This window comes from Schistocerca americana, chromosome 7, assembly GCF_021461395.2.
Source record: "Schistocerca americana isolate TAMUIC-IGC-003095 chromosome 7, iqSchAmer2.1, whole genome shotgun sequence".
Lineage (NCBI taxonomy): Eukaryota > Metazoa > Arthropoda > Insecta > Orthoptera > Acrididae > Schistocerca > Schistocerca americana.
Genome location: NC_060125.1, coordinates 94258054 through 94279607, shown reverse-complemented (window position 1 = coordinate 94279607; position 21554 = coordinate 94258054). Strand labels below are relative to the sequence as shown.

The 21554-nt window shown below is 38.6% G+C and overlaps 1 protein-coding gene across 1 annotated transcript in view; it reads left to right on the top strand.

Annotated features, from left to right (window-relative positions):
• Positions 1 to 21554, top strand: part of LOC124622445 (protein broad-minded-like) — a 286578-nt gene that overhangs the window by 221570 nt on the left and 43454 nt on the right. The window contains exons 6-7 of the mRNA XM_047148144.1: positions 18193 to 18351; positions 20038 to 20200. Coding sequence (XP_047004100.1) covers positions 18193 to 18351; positions 20038 to 20200 — 322 coding nt within the window. The remainder of the gene's footprint in view (positions 1 to 18192; positions 18352 to 20037; positions 20201 to 21554) is intronic.

The following is a 21554-nucleotide window of genomic DNA, read 5'->3' as shown; positions in this document are numbered from 1 at the left end:
TGGAGTAATTAGTGTTTTGTTTGTCTGTTCATAATTTCCATTACATCTGATACTATAAAAGACATAATACATTTGAATTCTTGATAATTTTCTTTGTGTGTTGTGAAATAAATAATAATTTTTACTAGAACTAACAACTGGTGAGCCTGGCATGATAGTCAATACACAAGAATCACTTCAGTCATTATTTAAATTTTACTGTGGCAGTTTAAATAAGATTTTTTATGGCAAACCTATCATCGAATAACACCAGTATTGAAATATCGTGTGTGGCAGTGAAAATACAGTCTTTCTGGTGAAAAATGTAAAGCTATGGTTTTTGCAAGTGTAGTCCCTATTTATTGTTGCAAATATTAGCAATGAGAAGACAAAGTAGCATTACATTTTGGGATTGCTCAATAGTGAAGTGTCTGAGGTGATTTCAGGTTTCATGACCAAACCATTATCAGCTTTCCCATGTATGACTTAAAAACACATCTTACTGCATAGTTTGAATAATCAGAATCACACAAAGTTAAGAAATTGCCAACCAGAGTAGAACCAGGAGACAAAAAGCCACCATCTACTTTTCCTCAAGGGACACCTGCAGTTGCTGGAATGCAAGTAATGAATGATTTTTTTAAGAACTATACTGTCACGTAGAAGAAGGTGTAATTAAATGAATGATGAACACTAACTTCGCTTAATGAAGGTTTATTCAGCACTTGTACATACAAGAGTGCAGAGCAAACTGCCTGTGGCCAGAACACATACGATATATATAGAGTTACAGAATATTCCAGTACATTGATTCTTGATGTTTGTGGATACTTCTAGAATGTAGTGAAACTGAATATAGAAATTAAAATTTTACAGTTCAGTTGGGTTGTGAACTCACGACTCTCCATGCAACAGTCTAGTATAATAACCACTACACTACAATGGCCGTGCTACTCAGCTTCTTCTGTGACATTGCTCCCTCCTTAAGAGAACAGCATCTTGGTGTTACGTCCTCCTCGTTCGGGAATGAGTAATTGGTCCTGCATACTCTGACTCCTGATAACTGATGTTCACCCTGGCAGTGATCTTCTTAGAACTTCCCTAGCCACTATGCTCTTCATCACCTTTCTGCTTGTTGCCTGTCACTGGAGCTTTGAATTTACCCTGGGTTGCAGGATCCTTATAGGGCTTCATTCGAAGGACATGGACCGTATCTCTGATCTTTCATCATCTTGTGTCGGGGTGGAAATCTTCAACTTCATAAGTAACATCAGGCAACTGTCTTACAACCTTATAAGGTCCAAAGTAGTGCCTGTGGAGCTTCTCAGAGAGACCAACCTTCCGAACAAGAGTGAAGATCCAGATGAGGTCACCAGGCTGGTACGAAACAGGGCAATGGCTAGCATCATACCTCCAGTGATCAATATCTTGAGCCTGCAGCGTGTGGAGTGAAGCTAACTACGGAGCTTCCTCATTTCTGGTTAACACCTGGCCAATGTACTCTTCGTCCGTGTCATCAGGTTGTAACGGAAACACAGTGTCCATCGTTGTTGTCGTCATCGTTGCCTCACACCCATGCACCACGAAAAATGGCATAAATCCTGTGGTGTCTTGTTTGGCAGTGTTGTAGGCAAATGTCATGAAAGGTGGCACCTCATCCCAGTTGCTCCGCTTAACATTGACAAACATTGGTAGCATGTCGGCCAACGTCTTATTAAGGTGTTCAGTAAGCCCGTTAGTTTGCAGATGGTAGGCAGTCATCATGATGAGTAATGCTGCACCGACGGTTTATCTCTGTCACAAGATTCGATTGAAAAACTTTCTTTCAACCCATAAGTAACAACCTTGGGGTACCGTGTTTTAATACAATGTCTTCTATGATGAATTTGGGTACCTTGAATGCTTTGGCTGTTTTCGCAGCTTTTGTAATGGCATAGCATGTCAGATAATCAGTGCAAACAATGATCCATCTATTGCCACTTGCAGACATTGGAAATAGTCTGAGGAGGTCAATCCCAACATGCTGGATGCTGGAAAGGTGTTTTGGCTGGTGGAATTAGTATGAGTTGGCCGGGTGGTTTCTGAGGAACTGCCTTTCTCCTCTGGGACTCTCAACAGTGCGACACATAGTAACGGACACTCCTAAATAAACCTGGCCAGAAAAATCTCTTGTGGATCCTATCTTATGTCTTAATAAATCCTAAATGTCTGGCCTCAGGTGTGTCATGGGATTTCTGTAGAACATCTAAGCGCATGTGTTTAGGAATCACTGGTAGCCACCTCTTTCCAAATGGATCAAAGTTTTTCTTGCAAAGTCATCCATTAACTACCTTAAATTGTCCTTTCACATCCTCTGACTGATTTAAGGCAAGCATAATTTGAGATATCTTGGCGACCTTCTTCTGCTCAGCAGGGAGATCCTGGAGTGCAATGAGACAGTCACTATCTTCATCAAAGTCTTGATGGATGCACAGGGTTTCTTGAGAGACAGTCGGCATCTTGGTGTTTTCTTCGACTTTTGTACACTATGGTAATGTCATACTCTGGAAGACATAGTGCCCACCTGGTGAGTTATCTTGTTGGATCCTTAAGACCTGTCAACCAACAAACTGAATGATGGTCTGTAACAACTGTGAATGGCCTTCCATAGAGATACTGTCGAAATTTGCACATGGCCCGGATCACAGCAAGACATTCTCTTTCTGTAGTTGAGTATTTTCTCTCAGCTTTTGTAAGTGTCCTAGATGCACAGGCTATAACCTTCTCTTTTCCATTTGAAATTTGCACCAGAACAGCACTGATCCCATACCCACTGGTATCTGTGTGTAGTTCTGTAGGTGCTCTCTCATCATACAGACCAAGTACAGGGTCAGTCGTCAGACCTGTTCACAGCACATTCAAAGAATCTTGTTGAGCACCACCCCAGATAAATTTAGCATCAGCTTTTAACAACTCTTGGAGTGGCCTGGCTTTGATACAAAAGTCTTCGATAAAATGACGGTAATAAGAACATAATCCAAGGAAGCTTCTCACATCTCTAATACTTTTAGGAACAGGAAATTCCATTATAGATCTCACCTTTTCTGGGTCTGGCCGCACACCTTCGTTTGACACAAGGTGTCCCAGCATTTTGATTTCTTTTGCTCCAAAGAGACACTTTCTTGGATTAAGTTTCAGTCCTCCTTGTTGGAGACACTTAAGAATGGCGCTCAGTCTTCTATGTGTTTATCAAATGTCTCTGAGAACATTATAATGTCATCTAAATAACAATGCACATCGTCCACCTCAGGTGACATAGAAGATTACCCATCATCTGTTCAAAAGTTGCTGGTGCGTTACACAAACCAAACGGCATTACCTTAAACTCATATAGGCCCTAAGGGGTAATTAATACAGTTTTCTCAAGATCAGCCACATCTACTTCAATTTTCCAGTATCCCAAGTACATGTCCATGGTTGAGAAAAACTTAGCCCCCTTCAGACAATCTAGTGTATCGTCAATTCGTGGAAGAGGGTCAACGTCCTTTTTAGTTATCTTATTAAGCTCCCTGTAATCAACACAAAAGCGCCAACTGCCACCCTTCTTCCTGATGAGAACCACTGGTGATGACCATGGGCTCTGCGAAGGCTAAATGATGTCATTCTTCATCATTTTCTCTACCTCGTCACAGATTATACGACATTCTGTTGCTGACACATGGTACGCTCTCTGGCTTATTGGTTGATGGTCTCCAGTGCTAATCTGGTGCTTCACCATCGATTTGTCTAATTTGTTCTTCACCTGTGGATTGAAGCATTCAGAGAACTCTTGAAGAATGGCAAGTAGCTTCTTCTGTTGTTCCTTAGTGAGATCTGGTGATAGTTGAACTAGAAGATTTTGTCTCATAGTGGTAGCGCTAATTTTTCCCACAGTCTCAGCATGGGAGGTTTCTATGATGCTCAGCTGTTCTTCAATAAACGGCTCAGAATTTGCTACACACATGCATCTTGGAAAGATCTGTGGTTCTCGGTGACAGTTAACTTTCCACAATTCACTGAATCCGTTCTTAAATGAGATGACAGAGGCTGGGATGACCAAGTTATTCTTCAGTGGTGTGCTTCTCTAACATTCCACTACAAGATCTATGGGTTGATGCATGGAATGACACATGACAGTTACCTTTCTAGTGCTGACTGCAGGAATGATCACTTCATCTAGCACACATAGTCTCTACACACTCAAATGCGCATCTTCCTGTCCACAGTATCTCATTTCGTCTAGCATAATCTTCAAGTGACCACAATCTATCATTGTCTGAGAAGCTTTCAAAAAGTCCCATCCAAGAATGACATCATGACTCTTGTAAGATGATGAATTCTAAGGGCTGTGTATGGCCACTTACACCCACATGAATGACACATCTTCCTGTATGTTTTACATATTTCCCATTAGCCACCTTCAGCAGAGATGTTTTGCTGTCGTCAAATACGGTTTTCTGCAACTGGCGGCAGTACTCCTCAAAAATGACTGAATATGATGCTCCAGAGTCCACAAGAGCTTGGGCCGCTCGGCCATCCATGAGGATATTGATGTAGTTTCCTATAATTTTTTTAGTGACTGACGGCTGATGATTTTTCTCTTCAGCGGCCTCACCTCGAAGGAAGGTCACACCCTTTAGTTTTCCATGTTGTGGCGGCTAGGTGATTGGCTGGAGCTTCTAAACAGTGATGAAGACCTTGTGCTGTGGAGTGTCCTCTCCAGTGACTAGCTTGTGGCAATGGTGACCTACATCATTCTGCACCCACCTCTTCTTGTTCATCTTCGTCGTCCCAGAGTTGGTGTCGGCCAAGATCGGTCTGCTGTCTTCTGGCATGGGCATCATCAAATATCCACCACCTTTCTCAACAAAAGTGCACCACATGTCCCAGTTTTCTGCAGTAGAAACATACTGGTTGGTTATCCTTGGTCCTTCAGATGTCAGTCTTCCTTGGTGCCCAAACAGGTCCCCATGCAGAGTTGTAGGAATGTAACTTCACTTGGGTCTCGACTTTTTTACCATCTGGGAAATAAAGGATGAGAGACTGGGTTCAATGTCTGCTCCACTTCCTCCCTTGTGACCTCTTGAAGTGTCTTGGTTTTTTGCTCGCCATGCAATCCATGTGCCTTCCGAACTTCCTCCCGCTATCTGACGAAGAACACTTGTGAAATCAGTTTCTTCCTCCATCACAGACATCAATACGATGTTAGGAAGCTGTTCAAACTTCTTGCATGTAATTCTTTTTTAATGCATTGTCTCAATATACTGGCACCATTTTATGAAGTCGTCTGCTGTCGAATCCTCCTTCAGGAGAAGGGCTTGATACATGTCCTCAGCAACACCTTTCATGAGATGTGCAACCTTATCTTCCTCCTTCATTCGAGGATGCTGTCGAATCCTTCTTCAGGAGAAGGGCTTGATACATGTCCTCCTTCATTCGAGGATCCACTATTTTACACAGCTCCAAGATGTCTTGAATGTAGGATGCTGTAGTTTCTCCTGGATGCTGTGCCCTGCACTTCAATTTATCTTCAGCCTTGCACTTCTGTCGTTGTGTGTTGCTGAAATATCTGCGCAGTTCTGCCTGGAATACTTCCCAGCTTGCGAACTTCTCATCGTTGTTCTCATACCATTGCTTGGCAGTGTCCTCCAAGTAGAAAAATACGTTAGCCAAACACATGGTGTCATCCCATTTGGCTATATGCTCATATACCTTCAGTCACTTGTTTGAATCTTGGCCATCTTCACCAGAGAAACCAGAAGGATGTCTCATGTGGTGGCACACAGTTGCTATCATTGTAATATCCTCTTCTTCTTCTGTCTCCAATAGATTGTGATCTGTTGAATATGGCTCAAACTTGGGTTCCTCGCCACGTAAATGGCAGCTCTGTCATGGCCTGATGGGAGCCACTGTGTCATCAATAATGTGCACTATCACAAGCTCCAATACCCAGCGTCTCCACCAGAATAATGTCACATAGGAGAAGGTGTAATTAGATGAATGATGAACTCTAACTTAACTTAACAAAGGTTTATTCAGCACTTGCACATACAAGAGCACAGTACGAACTGCTTCCGGCCAGAACACATGCAGTATATATACAGTTACAGACATTCAAGTACACTGGATACTTCTAGAATGTACTCGAACCAAATATAGAAATTAAAGTTTTACAGTTCAGGTGAGTTTTGAACTCACAACTTTCCATGCAACAGTCTAGTATCATACCCACTACGCTACAGTGGCTGTGCTACTCAGCTTCTTCTGCAACAATACTTTTTTATTGACCACTAACTAGTGCACATTCTATACTAGCAGAGAGTCATCATCTAAATCTCAAAGCAATGGCTTCTATGTCCAACAAAATCGTAGAGACTATAACACAAAGTCAGCTTGTATATAATACGAAACTGTTTCATCTCTACCTCAATGTAACAGACCTTCCCATCTGGAAAGGCAACTTTTAGAGCTAATGATTTGGATTCAGAAACTACAAACTGGGACATGATCAAGAAGCAGATCGAAATCTCTGCAGCATGCACAGAAATGTTCTGTTCGCTGATGTCATTATAAATTAAAACAAAAGGCAAAGAAATGAACACTGGCATGTTTATTTATTTCTCAACAATTCGCTAATGCTAAGACAGAAAATTGGTATGGTACTCACTTGGCACAGCATAGAGTGAGGAGGCTGAATCATCTCACAGCCTGCTCATAAATAATCGCAACACACATCTTTGATTTTTGGTCAGTTCCATAGCAGACATGTTTGTGCTACCAGAAACAATTTTAGATCACAGAACCATTCAGAAATGGCAACTCTGTGCTGCAAACAGTTCCATAATGGCACGCATTGTGAATGACTTCTGAACCTTGAAATAGACTTTTAACAAAGATTTCCATGACCATTTGTTTTTGCAGATATTCGCCACTCAGTTATTGGTGCTGATTTCTTGAGTCATTGTGGTCTGTTGCTTGATGTTCACTCAAAATAGTTACTGGAATGAGAAACTTTAATCTCTAGTACTGGCTCTACATACATACCTCTGACAGTTTAGTGCATTTGATTGACGTACATCATAAATATTGAGATGTGCTTAAGAGATATCCTAACATTCTCACAGAGGAACCTAATTGCATTTTTCCTGAAGTTAATGTGTAACTTACAATCACAATAACAGGACCTCCAGTGCATGCATGAGCCAGACACTTTTTACCAGAAAAATTTGTGGAAGCAAAACTTGAGATGATCAGCCACCAATTTACATAACACGCATATAAAGGTATAGAAATGTACAAGCTTTTGGAGCCAGTGGCTCCTTCTAGCAGAAGGCATGAAGGGTTAGGAGGTGGGGTGAAGGAAAATGACATGAGGTTTAGGAAATGGGGTGAGTTTGAAAAAGCTGCCCAGAACCCCAGTTCTGGAGAGTCTTACTGGATGGGATGAGAAGGAAAGACTGATTGTGGAGGACTGTACTGGATGAGATTTGAAAGCCTAAGAGCTTTAAGGTACAAGATAGTGCAATATGCAGTACAGAGATTATTGACTAAACATTGGCAATGAGTTAATAAATAGTGGAAAGCTAATTGCATTGTATGTGGTTGACATGGGGGGGGGGGGGGCAGAAAGTAGACAGGTCAGAAAAAAAAGATATAGAAAACTGAAAGGGACCGAAGAAAGGAGTACTGTGACTAAAGAAATTAATTTAAATCAAGAGTAGGTGGGTGGCAAGAATAAAGGACATGTTGTGATGCCAGTTCACACTTGCGGAGTTCACAGAAACTGGTGTCTGGGGGAAGAATATACATGGCACTTGCTGTGTTTCTGCATATGAACAAATACATTTGCTTTGATGACTGTATGGAAGGAACTTTGATTTGCATTTTGTGTATTCCTACACATGTGAGAACCTTGTTCCTTTGGCACCAGATGAAGAACATGTAAAGTACCGGTAGTGGCAACAGCTTCTTCAGTGGCAGGAATAATATCATCTTAATATTAACATGGGAAAATGCACTTTTGGAGAGGAAGAGATATCATTCTTGGGTTATCATTGTATATAATCAAGTACTTCCATTTTCCTAAAGGAGCAGCAAAAGTACATCATTTTCTAGGACATGAATTTCTGCAGATGTATGCTGCAGAAATCCAACAACCTTTGTTTAACTTGTGCAAAAACACCAAGGCAGAGGATAATTTCACTGTTACATGGACTGGCAAAAATGGACAAATCCTTCTAGGAGGTACAAGAAGAAAGTGCTAATGCAGCTGAGCTTGCTCATTCCTTGACAGATATTTTCTTAATTTTGATGCTTGATGCTTTGGACTATGCTAAAGGTGCTTCCTTAAACCAGCTACAAGAAGGAATTGCTTGTGTTTTTCTCCAGGCCTCTCACCGACACACAACATAACTACATTACCTATGACCATGAACTGTTGGCAGCACATTTGGAAGTCAAACATTTTTCTTTTCCTTTGGCAGGCAGAGAATTCACAGTATTCACAGACAGTAGTCAGAAAAAGCAACACCCAAGCAGCTGCATCATCTGGAATTTCACCATGGATATTCAATACCTTCCTGCTGAAACATGTCCCATAGTTGCAGGCATCATGTTACCATCCAGCATTTCATATGAAGGCAATGCAAAGGCACAAAGCAGTGACTGTGAACTGGACAAAGTGAAGAATTCAGACTCCTGTTCTTTAGTGTTTTTGCTGATATTGTTACCTGATGGATCATAGCTACTTTGTGATAAATCTACAGGTAAACTCAGGCCATACGTTCCTCCACCCTGCTGACAACAGTTCTTTCATCCACTACATAACTTCCCTTATCCTGGTATCAAAGGCATAGTAAACTTGATGTAACAGCACTTCATGTGGCCTTCACTGAAACAAGATATAAAGTCATGGGAAAAAACATGTGTTAGCTGTGAACAAGCAAAAATTTCAAAATGTTCAACCAGTGCTTGTGGAGCTTTCTGTGAAACTGACAGTCACTTCTCACATATACATGTTGATCTAGTGGAACCATTATCTTGCTGTCGAGGCTTCACTTATCTCTTAAAAATGATTGACAGATTTTCACGTTGGCCAGAGGAAGTTCCACCGAAGGACACATCTGCAGAAAGTGTTGCCAACACTCTCTTATTACCATGGATCCAATTTTGGAGACCCAAAAATCAACACCACTGACAGAGGATGACAGTTTGAGTGTCAGTTGTTCACTCACCTTCCAGTGACCATAGGTATACACCACATAAAAACCACTGCTTACCATACAGCACTGAATGTCAGAGTTGAATAGTGCATCACAACATCAAGACAGCATTGAGAGCCTGACTTTCAGATGACTATGTTGACAACTTACCAACAATTTTAATGTGTCTCTGTAGTTACACGATTCAAGAATATAATACCACTGCTGCAGAAATGGCTTACAGCATGACAACTAGACCTGCTGCTGATTTCTTTGATACCACACCCATGGAGTGTGACATCACAATGATCATTTTCAACTTGAAACAGCATATGACATCACTTAAACCAACTGATGTTTGACAGTTTACAACATCTCTGTCTTCATCCATCCTGAACTCATGACCTCTTTGCAAGGAGAAAACCTCTACAACCTATCTATGATGGACAATATCTGATACATTCACACTCTAAAAAAATAGTCCCTTATTGAACCACTTCATGGTCAGAAGACCATCTCCATGGACAGATTTCAGCTGGCCTTCCTATTGAAAAATATGGATTCAGGATCACCCTTGTCACCTCCCTGTAAATCCCCCCCCCTTCAACTTTGGATACCTTGGAAATATTCCCTTGCTCTACCAGATTGATTGACTAATTAATTAAATTGACATCCTTTGTGTGTGGTCAGTTTTCCCTTGCATGCTTTTGGAGGATACTAGGACATATTTTCATGGGATTTGATGCTGCAACTGCTGGGTTTCCAGAAGCTTTCATTTTCTTTTTAATAGTAACCAGACACTTATTCAGTACTTGTCTTTCTACTGTTTCTATTTTATTGTCCAGCCTTGTTTTGGCCCATTCACTTTGATTTTCATGCTCATACCTACTGCCAGAACAAAATTTATTTGAAGTCAAATAACTGTTCTTACTGGAATCAGCAACAGCATCCATCCTCTTTTCACAGATTTTTTTCTAATTCTGCCCTTTTCAGTTTTATAATTTTTGCAAACAGTCTTTATCTTTATATCTGTTTTCTGTGCTACTTTCTCTAACTTATATTTAAAATGAACTTTTACAGACTCTATCTTTTTGTCCTCAAGTTTGTAGTATTAGTTTTAATCACAACCATTTTTCTATTTTTTTGTCCATTTTGTAATTCAAACTACCAGTGTCTTTCCTAGCACATATATCCTGCTGCATTTCCTACAAAATATCTAACAGACTGATTACTGTCACTCATTCCAATTATCCACTGTTCCACGTACCTTTCTGATTGTTCCTTTAATTTACGTCTACTCTGTGTGATGAGGAGCAGTTCATCCTTTCATGATGTTTTTATTCCATTCTAGACTTCCCATCATCTTTCATGCTGAGCAGAGACACCAAAATTAAAGAAGTTTGCATGTAACCACATGTTCTCGTTAGTTAACACTGTCTGTGGTGGCAATTAATTATCACTGCTCCAGTAGGTCATTGTTGAGATCTAACACATTAAGCCACACCACAGTCAGATTTGCAATGAAAAATGATCAGAATGTAATGTGACTGATCTATTAAGAGACAAATGACAGTATATGAAATCTGACCTGAGTGTGGTACATTTTATGAGTTGTTGTTGCTGTCAGACTGACTGCAGCAAACTGCCCCATGCTGACTGATGTAGTCGTTATTTCAATGATATCTGGCTGCAGACTGCAGCTCGGGGGCTCAGATGACCTTATAGAGACTGGTGTGAGAACAAACTGTTATTTCATAAACTACAAGGTACTTCAAAAATTGGCTGTGTTGAATTTAGCTGGTTTGAATGAATTGCAAGCTTTTATTAACTTTTGGCTTATAAAAAAAATGTTACTGGCTACAACTGAAGAAAAAATTATGGATACTTTTATGCTTCTGTGACGTGAATCCTTTGTTTACAAATATAAGCATCACAGTGAAAATCAAAGTATATTGCATGAAATTATTAATTAAAGGAATAATAAATTAGTGCTGTACATTGTAGTGTGCAGAAAAATTAAGGTGATAACAAAAGTAAGTACTCAAAGGTCTGAATCTAACAGAGGTTAGGGCAAAATCTGCAATGAAAATTGGTAATGTCTCACAACTTCAACTGTAATTATTTCACAGGACAATTATTTTCAGGTAATTTAAAATATGTTATTTGAAAACTAGAATGTTTAGCTTTCAAATGATATAGGTCATTACACTGGATTATACATAATATCTCAAAGTGTTTATATATTGTGTACTGTATTAGAATTTTTAATTAGCTATTATTTTCAATTGATATGATATATAGCCAAATGAATGGTATCAGTAAAATCAGTGCTGGGAGAAGAATAAACTGCACAATGAATTTAAATTGAACTTTGCCTCATAATGATTTGCTGATTTTCATGTACCTATTGCATGTTACAGAAACAACTCTATTAAAAATATAATCATATTGGGGAAAAATCGATAATTACTGGGAGCTAATGACACAGCAGATGTGAAGTACCTACTTGTTACATCTTAAGCAGTAAAATCGTCCACCGCTTGGTGTCTCTAGTTGTGTCTTTCAACTGTCAGTCTGCCATGTGGTATCACTGTTGTTGTGACCAGATGAAACTATTAAACTGCATTCGTGTAGCCATAGTTAGTTAATTACTTACATGTTCCATGGACCATTTTGTATTATAGATCATAATGAGGTGGAATGAGTCATTTTACTTTTGCATTGCAAATTAATTTCTAAATCTTATATACAGATGTGAGTTCCCAGAATGAGATTTTCACTCTGCAGCGCAGTGTTCGCTGATATGAAACTTCCTGGCAGATTAAAACTGTGTGCCCGACCGAGACTCGAACTCAGGACCTTTGCCTTTCGCGGGCAAGTGCTCTACCAACTGAGCTACCAAAGCACGACTCTCGCCCGGTACTCACAGCTTTACTTCTGCCATTACCTCGTCTCCTACCTTCCAAACTTTACAGAACCTCTCCTGCGAACCTTGCAGAACTAGCACTCCTGAAAGAAAGGATATTGCGGAGACATGGCTTAGCCACAGCCTGGGGGATGTTTCCAGAATGAGATTTTCACTCTGCAGCGGAGTGTGCACTGATATGAAACTTCCTGGCAGATTAAAACTGTGTGCCCGACCGAGACTCGAACTCGGGACCTTTGCCTTTCGCGGGCAAGTGCTCTACTAACTGAGCTACCGAAGCACGACTCACGCCCGGTACTCACAGCTTTACTTCTGCCAGTACCTCGTCTCCTACCTTCCAAACTTTACAGAAGCTCTCCTGCGAACCTTGCAGAACTAGCACTCCTGAAAGAAAGGATATTGCGGAGACATGGCTTAGCCACAGCCTGGGGGATGTTTCCAGAATGAGACTTTCACTCTGCAGCGGAGTGTGCGCTGATATGAAACTTCCTGGCAGATTAAAACTGTGTGCCCGACCGAGACTCGAACTCGGGACCCGCAAAAGGCAAAGGTCCCGAGTTCGAGTCTCGGTCGGGCACACAGTTTTAATCTGCCAGGAAGTTTCAGATGTGAGTTAGTAATTCCTACCGACCACCGGTTACACATTACAGTTACAGAAATTCTTCTATAGAATAGAAGGAGTTGGCAAGAAGAAACTTTCTCAGTTTTTCATCAAATTTTACTTTTCTATCTATCAGGCATTTTATATCACTGGGTAAGTGATCAAAAATTATTGTTACAACATTGTACACCCTGTTTTTGTGCTAAAGGCGGTTAGTATGGACTAATAAATGTCATTTCTCCTTCCGGCATTGCAGTTGTGTACCTCACTGCTCTTCTTGAATTGTAGCCATTTATTTACAACAAACTCATGAGGGAATAAATATGTAGTGAAGTAGTAGTCAGAATACCCAACTCCTCAAACAGATGTCTACAAGATTAACATGGGTGAGCACCATGTATTATTCTTATAGCATGTTTTTGCACTTCTTTCTTAAAGATGAGTTACCCAGAACTTTATTTCATATGAAATTATTGAATGAAAATAGGCAAAATATGTCAAATTACTGATTTCTCTCTCTCCAAGGTTTGTAATGACTCTAAGTACAAATGTGACAACTAAATTGTTTTTGGAGTTTCAAAATGTCTTTTTTCCAATTTAAATTCTCATCAATATGGACCCCTAAGACTTTCTAGTTTCCACCCTATTTATTATTCTCTCACCATGTATTATACTTATTAGTTTAGTACTTCTAGATGTGCAGAACTGAATATGCTGTGTCTTTTTAAAATTGAGGATGAGACCATTCACAGAAAACCAGTCAATGATACTTTGTGTACCATTTCTTCTGTTTCTGAATGAATGCTTGGAGTGATTATAATACTAGTGCCATCTGCAAAAATAACTAATTCTGCTTGTATATAACATGGAAGGTAGTTCATATATATGAGGAACAGTAGTGGACCCAAGATTGAACCTTGGGGAAAACCATATGTGATTTCTCCCCAGTCAGAATTACACCCCTGGACTATAGCGCTTGAATTACAAAGTACAACTTGCTGCAGTCTTTTGATTAGATTTGACATTATTCATTGATTGGCTATACAATCAATCCCAGTGTCAATTTATCTATGAGATTACTGTGATTCACACAGTCTAATGCCTTAGAGAGGTTGCAGAAGATACCATCTAGCAGTCTTTACAGTTGTAAAATCTAGTGAGTGAATGTATAAATGGCATTCTCAGTTGGGCAATCCTTCTGAAACCCAAACTGTGATTTGCTGAGGATACTATTGTTGCTAATGTGAGATACTATTCTAGAATACATATTTTTTTTTTCAAAAATTTTGGAGAATGATGTTAGCAGTGAAACAGGTTGGTAGTTATTGACATCTCTCTTAACATCTTTCTTAAAGGGAACTTGGCATATTTCAATCTCCCTGGAAAAATAGCTGTCCATTCTTTGATTGCTCTGTGAGAATGTTCATCAAACTAGAGCAAACAAAATATTAGTTCTCTTTATTACTGGAAAAAAGATTGCTTAACTATGACACACATCTTTGCATCAGGAGTACTTGATAATAATTTAGTACTAACATTGACTAGCAAAGCATCACGTCATGCACTAATGAACAAACTGTTCTCTTGAGGCACAAAATACTAGATTTACAAAAGTACATTTTCATCCTACACAATGATGTTGACTGTGTAGCCAATGTCATGAAACCTGGAGCTGAGTTCTTGAATACTTGACACTATATTGTCCTCAGCACGAGGGTGCTGCTATGCTGAGAGGGAGGGCAAGTCTTCTGGAGTGTCTGCCAATGGTTGGGTTGTTGCGAATTGCAGTGAGCACTTGCTCATGTCTGTGGTATCAATTCATGTTGCTGATTTTGATGTGGCACCACAATTTCCCTACAGTACCACAACATTACTGTTGGTTTCTTTACATTGTGTTCTTGTGTGTCTCCGAATGGCTGACTTGAAGGAAGACAGGCTTTGTATTAAGTTTTACTTATAAGCGCCACAAAACTGCAGCTGAAACCCACTCAGTGATAAGGGACGGTTTTGCGGACAAGCTTTGAGCCAAACAAGAACTCGTGAGTTGTTTAAGCAATTTAAAGATAGCCAGAAGTCTGTGGAGGGTGACAAACACTCAATCAAGTGTCACCATCATGTACAGGTCCAGAAACAATTATGAGAGTGCAATTACTATGGCAGAAGGCAGATGGTGGAAATTAACATGTAACGTTAGTTTTCTGATTTTTTTTAATGGGAATATTCTCAGAAAGTTTGGGTAGCACATAGTAATTTCAATCTCATACTATTGATGAAGAGCACCTGAAGTTGTTGACACCCAATCCTTATTACTTTTAAGAAAAACCAGACTCAAAGTGTCATTGGAATACATTCAAGCAAGAGTTAAATTTTCCTTCTACTCTGTCTTCCCTAGCATTCTTCACAAAAGTTGTCCGTAATTACCATGCTCGATTCATTTTTTTGACTGTATGGTGTAATAATTTTATTCTATTATCTGCACCTAAATAGTCAGTGTATTGTATCATTAAAATCTGGCCATCATGATTGGACAAACTATTGACTACTGAATTACAGCTAAGTCATTGGAGGGTGGATCTAATAACTATCTGTCAACCGGTCTTTCACTGTGCTCTTCAGTCCTCATAGCAAATTTTAGTGTGGGAATTAATGCAAAGTTGGGCATCAGCAACTCAAGGTGCCCTTCATTAACACTATCTGACTGATAATCTACATTTACATCTTATCAAGATAACAGCCTCCACAAATTATACGAGGGCTGGAACTTTAATAGTGGCAACTATTTATTTACAGCTCATACAAAACAGATACATGTTTCGAAGTTTTACTGACCTTCAAAGTAGTCACCAGCATTTTGCATAACCCATTGCCAGTGATGTGGAAGTCATAGGATACTCTTAGCAGTGCCATTTGTGTTGACAGTTCGAATGGCATGGTCTATTGCCCGACGAATTTGTAGCAGTTCTGAAGCGAATGCCATGAAGTGTTTCCTTCAGTTTAGAAATCAAGTTGAACTCATGAGGGCTTAGGTCTGGGGAGTGCAGTAGGTGGTATAACTCTTAGCCCCATCAGTCAAACAAATTCAAACAAATCAGTAACAGCTTGCACTGTACGTACTTGAACATTGTCCTGCAAAATGATGGTCAGAAAGTGTCATCACTTCTGTCTCCACGCTGTTCATTTTTGGAATACAACCTACGACCAGCCTAGAGACAGAAGTGATGACACTTTCTGCAGAACCTGACCATCATTTTGCAGAACAATGCTCAAGCACATACAATGCAAGCTGTTACTGATTTGTTTGACTGATGGGACTGCTAAGTGCTATACCGCTGACTGCACTCCCCTGACTTAAGCCCTCATGAGTTCAACTCGATTTCCAAACTGAAGAAAACACTTCACGGCATTTGCTTCAGAACTGCTACAAATTCTTTGGGCAACAGACCCTGCCAATCAAACTGTCAACACAACTGGCACTGCTAAGAGTATCCTATGACTTCCACATCACTGGCAATGGTTTATACATAAGGCTGGTGACTACTTTGAAGGTCAGTAAAACTTTGAAGAACATATCTATTTTGTACGAGCTGTATATAAATATTTGCCACTATTAAAGTTCCAACCCTCATAATTCTCATAAGTTGGCACATCCTCATTACGACTGTTTCTAACTACTTTATGAAATTTAGGATCTTTTCTGCTGATGACCTGCAAACTGTCACTGGCCCATTACTGAGCCAGATTTCTAAAAGCTCTTTAGGACAACATTTACCAGTGTGAAGGGCTTGAATCTTAGCTCATGTAATGAGAGGACATGAATCAAATGCCAAGGAAACAGTAGATATTGTGCAGATTGCACAATCAATGAACAAATATTATGATCAGTCTGGCGATAAAAGCCTGTAGAATCAGCCTCATTTAGGATATGGGTTCATAGATGGTTGAAAAAAGGGAATATGTAGTCTGGGCTTCTATGGTATTGGGTTATGGACAAAAGGATGCTCCACGTAGGGTGGATATAGAAGGATTGTTGAAGAAATTTGTGTTGATACTTCAGTGTTGTCAGATTGGAAAAATAATTGATGATCAGTCATTTATGAAACAACAGAAGCAGTTTATTCATTGAATAAAGAAACTGGTGGAATTGTTGACAGGTCGGAGTTTGTTGAAGCATTTGCAAACACTCCAGGGTACTCAGACACATGCACTAAAGATGTTAATGCCAAGTCATGAAATGATAACAATACAATATGAGTTCTGATGATGAAAGTAATGCTTTTGTTGATTTGGAGACAATGATGATAGTGATGAGGGATTAGCTGATGATGTTGGTACTCAGTCTGAAAACATTATGACACATACAGAAGCAACAATGAAGCTAAACGAAATAATGCTTTATTTGGGACACCAGGAGGTAATAGCTTTGTCTGTACTAGTGGTAGTGGAAGGCTTGTGTGGCCATGGTGCCATGAAAGAAGTAATAATCAGGCTTAAAAAGAAACTTACTGATTTTTTTTCAGTGTATAAAACTCACTGTCTTCTTTTACAGTATTTGCTCAACATTTATGTGATAAAAGTGCATAATTCATGTGGTGATGTGAAAAATAAATATAATGTGTGTATTTAAAGCATCAAACCAATTTCAGTCTAATTTTTATCAAGTTTCTAGATTACACAGATTTTCAGTTATCTGGATGACCTGCAGTCGCACCTGGTCAGGATAAATAAGATTCCATTGCATTTGCCATTCTTTCTATACTAAAGTATTATTTTTTTCATGTTATAGAATAACCAGTGTTGTACCAGACAAAAATATACTCATTGGTACAATGGTGGGTTCTTTACTTTGCTACAGGAGGAGCATGAGTGGATGCTATAACATATAAAATATTTGTACACTTTATTAAAATATAGATAAGAAGAATTATTTAACTTTGTACAGTCCATTTTCACAGAAACATCATGAGTATTTACAGCTGTCTATGAATATTAATGTGTCATTTACAAAAAAGGGTTCCTTATGAAATCAGAGTTGGTTAACATATCACTTGATACAAACAAAATATGAATGTCTGACTCAGAGTGCATTTAACAATAACTTTCACAAAGAGTCTGCCTAATACATTGATCACAAAGTTGATGCTATCATCGTAGTTGATGATCTCATGATACTGGGGCTGCACTCGACCATAAGTAGAAGAGCAGTTGCAGTGGCATAATGAAACATTTCTGGGCATGGCTACACTGGCATCACTCATTCATCAATGTAGTTTGCAACAGATATCTTCTCTTGTAGTTGCATTGCAACATACTGACCTCACTTTGGCAACTCGCTCTTCAGATAACACCACAATTAGCAGCTGAACAGTTGATGTACAACTATTCTTCTGCATTTTTTGAATATAATCAGAAGTTGGCAAGTGCTTTAATACAAATATCAGCAGATATAGTAATTTTTTTGTTATTTTCAGATATGGCATAGCAGTGAAACTTTTGGATTCCCAGCAACAGCATGAACATAATCTTACTCTTATGCTCAGAGCTGGTATTACTCGAAATAAATTTGAGTTCCAAAGATTTGACTGGTTTGCAGCATCTGTATATATACTGTGCTCTGGTGATATGGAGAGGTATGACTTCATCTTGATAAATTAATGTTTTAGATTATGTTACATAAAAACTTCATATAAAATGTTACCCATTTACCAACAGTAAACATGTCTGTTTATAGGCCTTCTTGTTTTTTGTTTCTACATTTCTTGAGCATAAGAAAATGTAATGTCACTTGGTTTGGCAACTGAGTTAGTCAAGAGAGAGGGAGGGGGGAGGGGGGGTGCAATATTAAGATTACTTTATCTTATGGTTTAGGGACATTGCTATAGAAGTCCATATTAGAAGTCTATATTAGAAGTCTACCGCATAAGGTGTGATAGAAAGATAGTGTTGACATTGTGTTAAAATAATTTATCATCTTTTGCTGATGTCTGTTCTATTGCATTAGTACACTGGATAGGGGATGTAGGTGAGATATTAGTGCCTGGGATCTGAGTACACATAGGTGTTAGATAATATTAATTATCTGATTCCTGTGAGGTAAGTTGAATACCCTAGTGGCATGCATGGTTTACAGCACTGCATTGGCTGGTAGTGTGGGGTTTGTCATATCCACTCCTCTGATAAGGTGACTTAACAGCAGTAAGTACACTGCAGAATCTGCTAACTATTCCCTGACTCGTGCCATCCCCATGACACGGAACAGAATAACAACATTCACCCTGTCCATATCCAACAAAATTTTCTTAACATGAAAACAGAATTTTGGAAACCAATATTTGCTAACCTGCTTACATGTAAGTCCAGGACTGATTCAGCCAGCTTGATCAAATATTTGCTTCTCATGCCTCAATTATTTTACATAAAAAATGTCTGTTAATCGGCTGTTCTGATTTTATCAGCATGATGAAATGAGCTTATCAGTAATTTTTTATATCTTTAATAAAGAGATAGTATGATTTACTGATTACTGTCAATGGACTCTTAAGGAGGAGGAGAAGATCATTCACTAAAAAAGTTTAAAAATCTTCAAGAAAGTATATCTAAAAATGCATCCATGCAAATTAAAGTGTAACAAATGTTCTTTACCCCCACATTGCTCATATATGTTGTTGAAAAATGCTAAGCTATAACTGGTTGGATTTTATTCCACTCCAAAACTTTGGTTAGAATACTTATTAATGACTGAAGACATTCTTAATTGTACAGTGAGGGTGCTGTTACCAGTGATCAGATTTTTATGACAGTCTTTTTCACTAAAACTGAAAGTGGGTATAATAATTCATAAATTAGCCAGCTACATAGGATATAGGGTTTTTGCCAAGAGTTTAATTTACTAATACACTAGCCATATCTATCCGCATTCATTTATCTCTTTCCAGTTCATAAGGAAAACTTGTATTTCAGTCAAGTAACAGAAATAAATAATTACCTAGTAAGTTCAGTACCACTTATTTTCCTTCATCATGTACAAAATGACTTTGTCACATTAATTAACATTTTAAAAAGAAAGTAGCAATGTTACATCAAAATAACAACTCAAATGAGGTAGAACTCTCTCATAGCTTACTGGTACCACACATCTGTTATGTACACATCTGTTATGTACTTAGACCATATTTTCAGAATTACGCAAACTGCTCATCAGATGTCTGCCTGAATCTTTGTTCAACACGCACATTCTTGTAATACAATTCACTATCAAATGTAATAATGAAAATAATGCTTGCCTCTTAACTAATAAACTGTTTTATTTCAAACAGATGTATCCAGTTCTTGGGAAATGCAGCTAACCTACCATGTTCACCTTTGATTTGGCCAGCAATGGCTGAACATATTGGATATTCAAATATTAATCTTGCATTCTGCCATGTCTTGGAATACACAGCAGATAGAGAGATTCCTGAAGTTTGTGCAGCAATGAAAGTAAGCAAATTAACAAGAAATAATTTGTTCATATTTACATGCATACAATTATTATTAGATCAACATTATAGAATTTGAAAAGGTTCTGACAGTACACATGGATACTGTGGAAAGTATCAGACACACTTATAAACTTCTTAAATGTCCTCATACACTGCAGTTCCCTAATATATCACTGAATTGTTTATCTGTTAATTTAATTTCTTACCATTAATGGAATGAATTTTAATGCGTGCACTGATATAGATGTTCTGGAATTTCATGGTAACTCTGTTTGTACTATTATTTTTGCTGAGGAAAGGTGCATATGCAAATACATCAGCAAAGCTGTGAACTGCTCATGTTAAATATGATGTAGTAAAGTGAAGTTCTGGCAGGATGTAAATACTTTAGGCATAAAGGAGATCACACAGCAAATGGAAGAAGCATTACATAGTCGACAGGCACACAAAAAAGAATGAAAACTTTGCTAGCTTTTGGGACAAATACTTTGATGAGCTAGAGTACAAATCCATGCACACACACACACAAACACACACACACACACACACACACACACACACACACACACACACACACATATACACAGAGAGAGAGAGAGAGAGAGAGAGAGAGAGAGAGTAGAAATACCACAAATTTTACTCTACTGTGTTCAGAAAAATATATTGCACTTTAACAAAGTAAAAGAAGAAAGAAACAGTTTGCTAAAGTAATCTGTCTGACATTTGAAAATAATTTTGCTGTATTATGTGAAAATTTATCAGATACAAAAATAAAAAACAATTTCTTGGAACAGGCAGCCAGTAGAGCATGTTTAAGGTTCTCTACTGAGAAAACCAAATTTATCACAGGTAAAAAATGCACCAAATTGTTTGCATACAGACCTTGGTCAAATAGAAAATGTCAAAAAGTTTAATTATCTATGAGAAAAAATTCAAGAAAATGGGTTACAAAAATTAACCATAAACAAAAAATTCACAAAGTGGAAAAGGCATATGAAACAACAGAAAATATTAACAGTAAAAAGTAGTACTAATTATTCATTCTGAGAATACTATTGGTAGGGTGGCTGATGGAAGTAGCAGTTTTGGTCGGTATCCATAGCTTTCTCAGGAAATCCGACATTAACTGACAGGCAGCACGATACAGAGCATATTTGTAAACAAAACTGTATTATTAGTTTCAATTCATGCCCTCTGTACATGACCATAATCACAAGCCATGATAACATGGAAACTATATGGCTACAACAATATCAGTGTGCCACAATACAGTACAGAAAGCTCTGTTGGTAGTCGCAGGAAACAACTGAATGTTGATATGAAGTCACTCATCATCTTCTGACTTTTTCTTG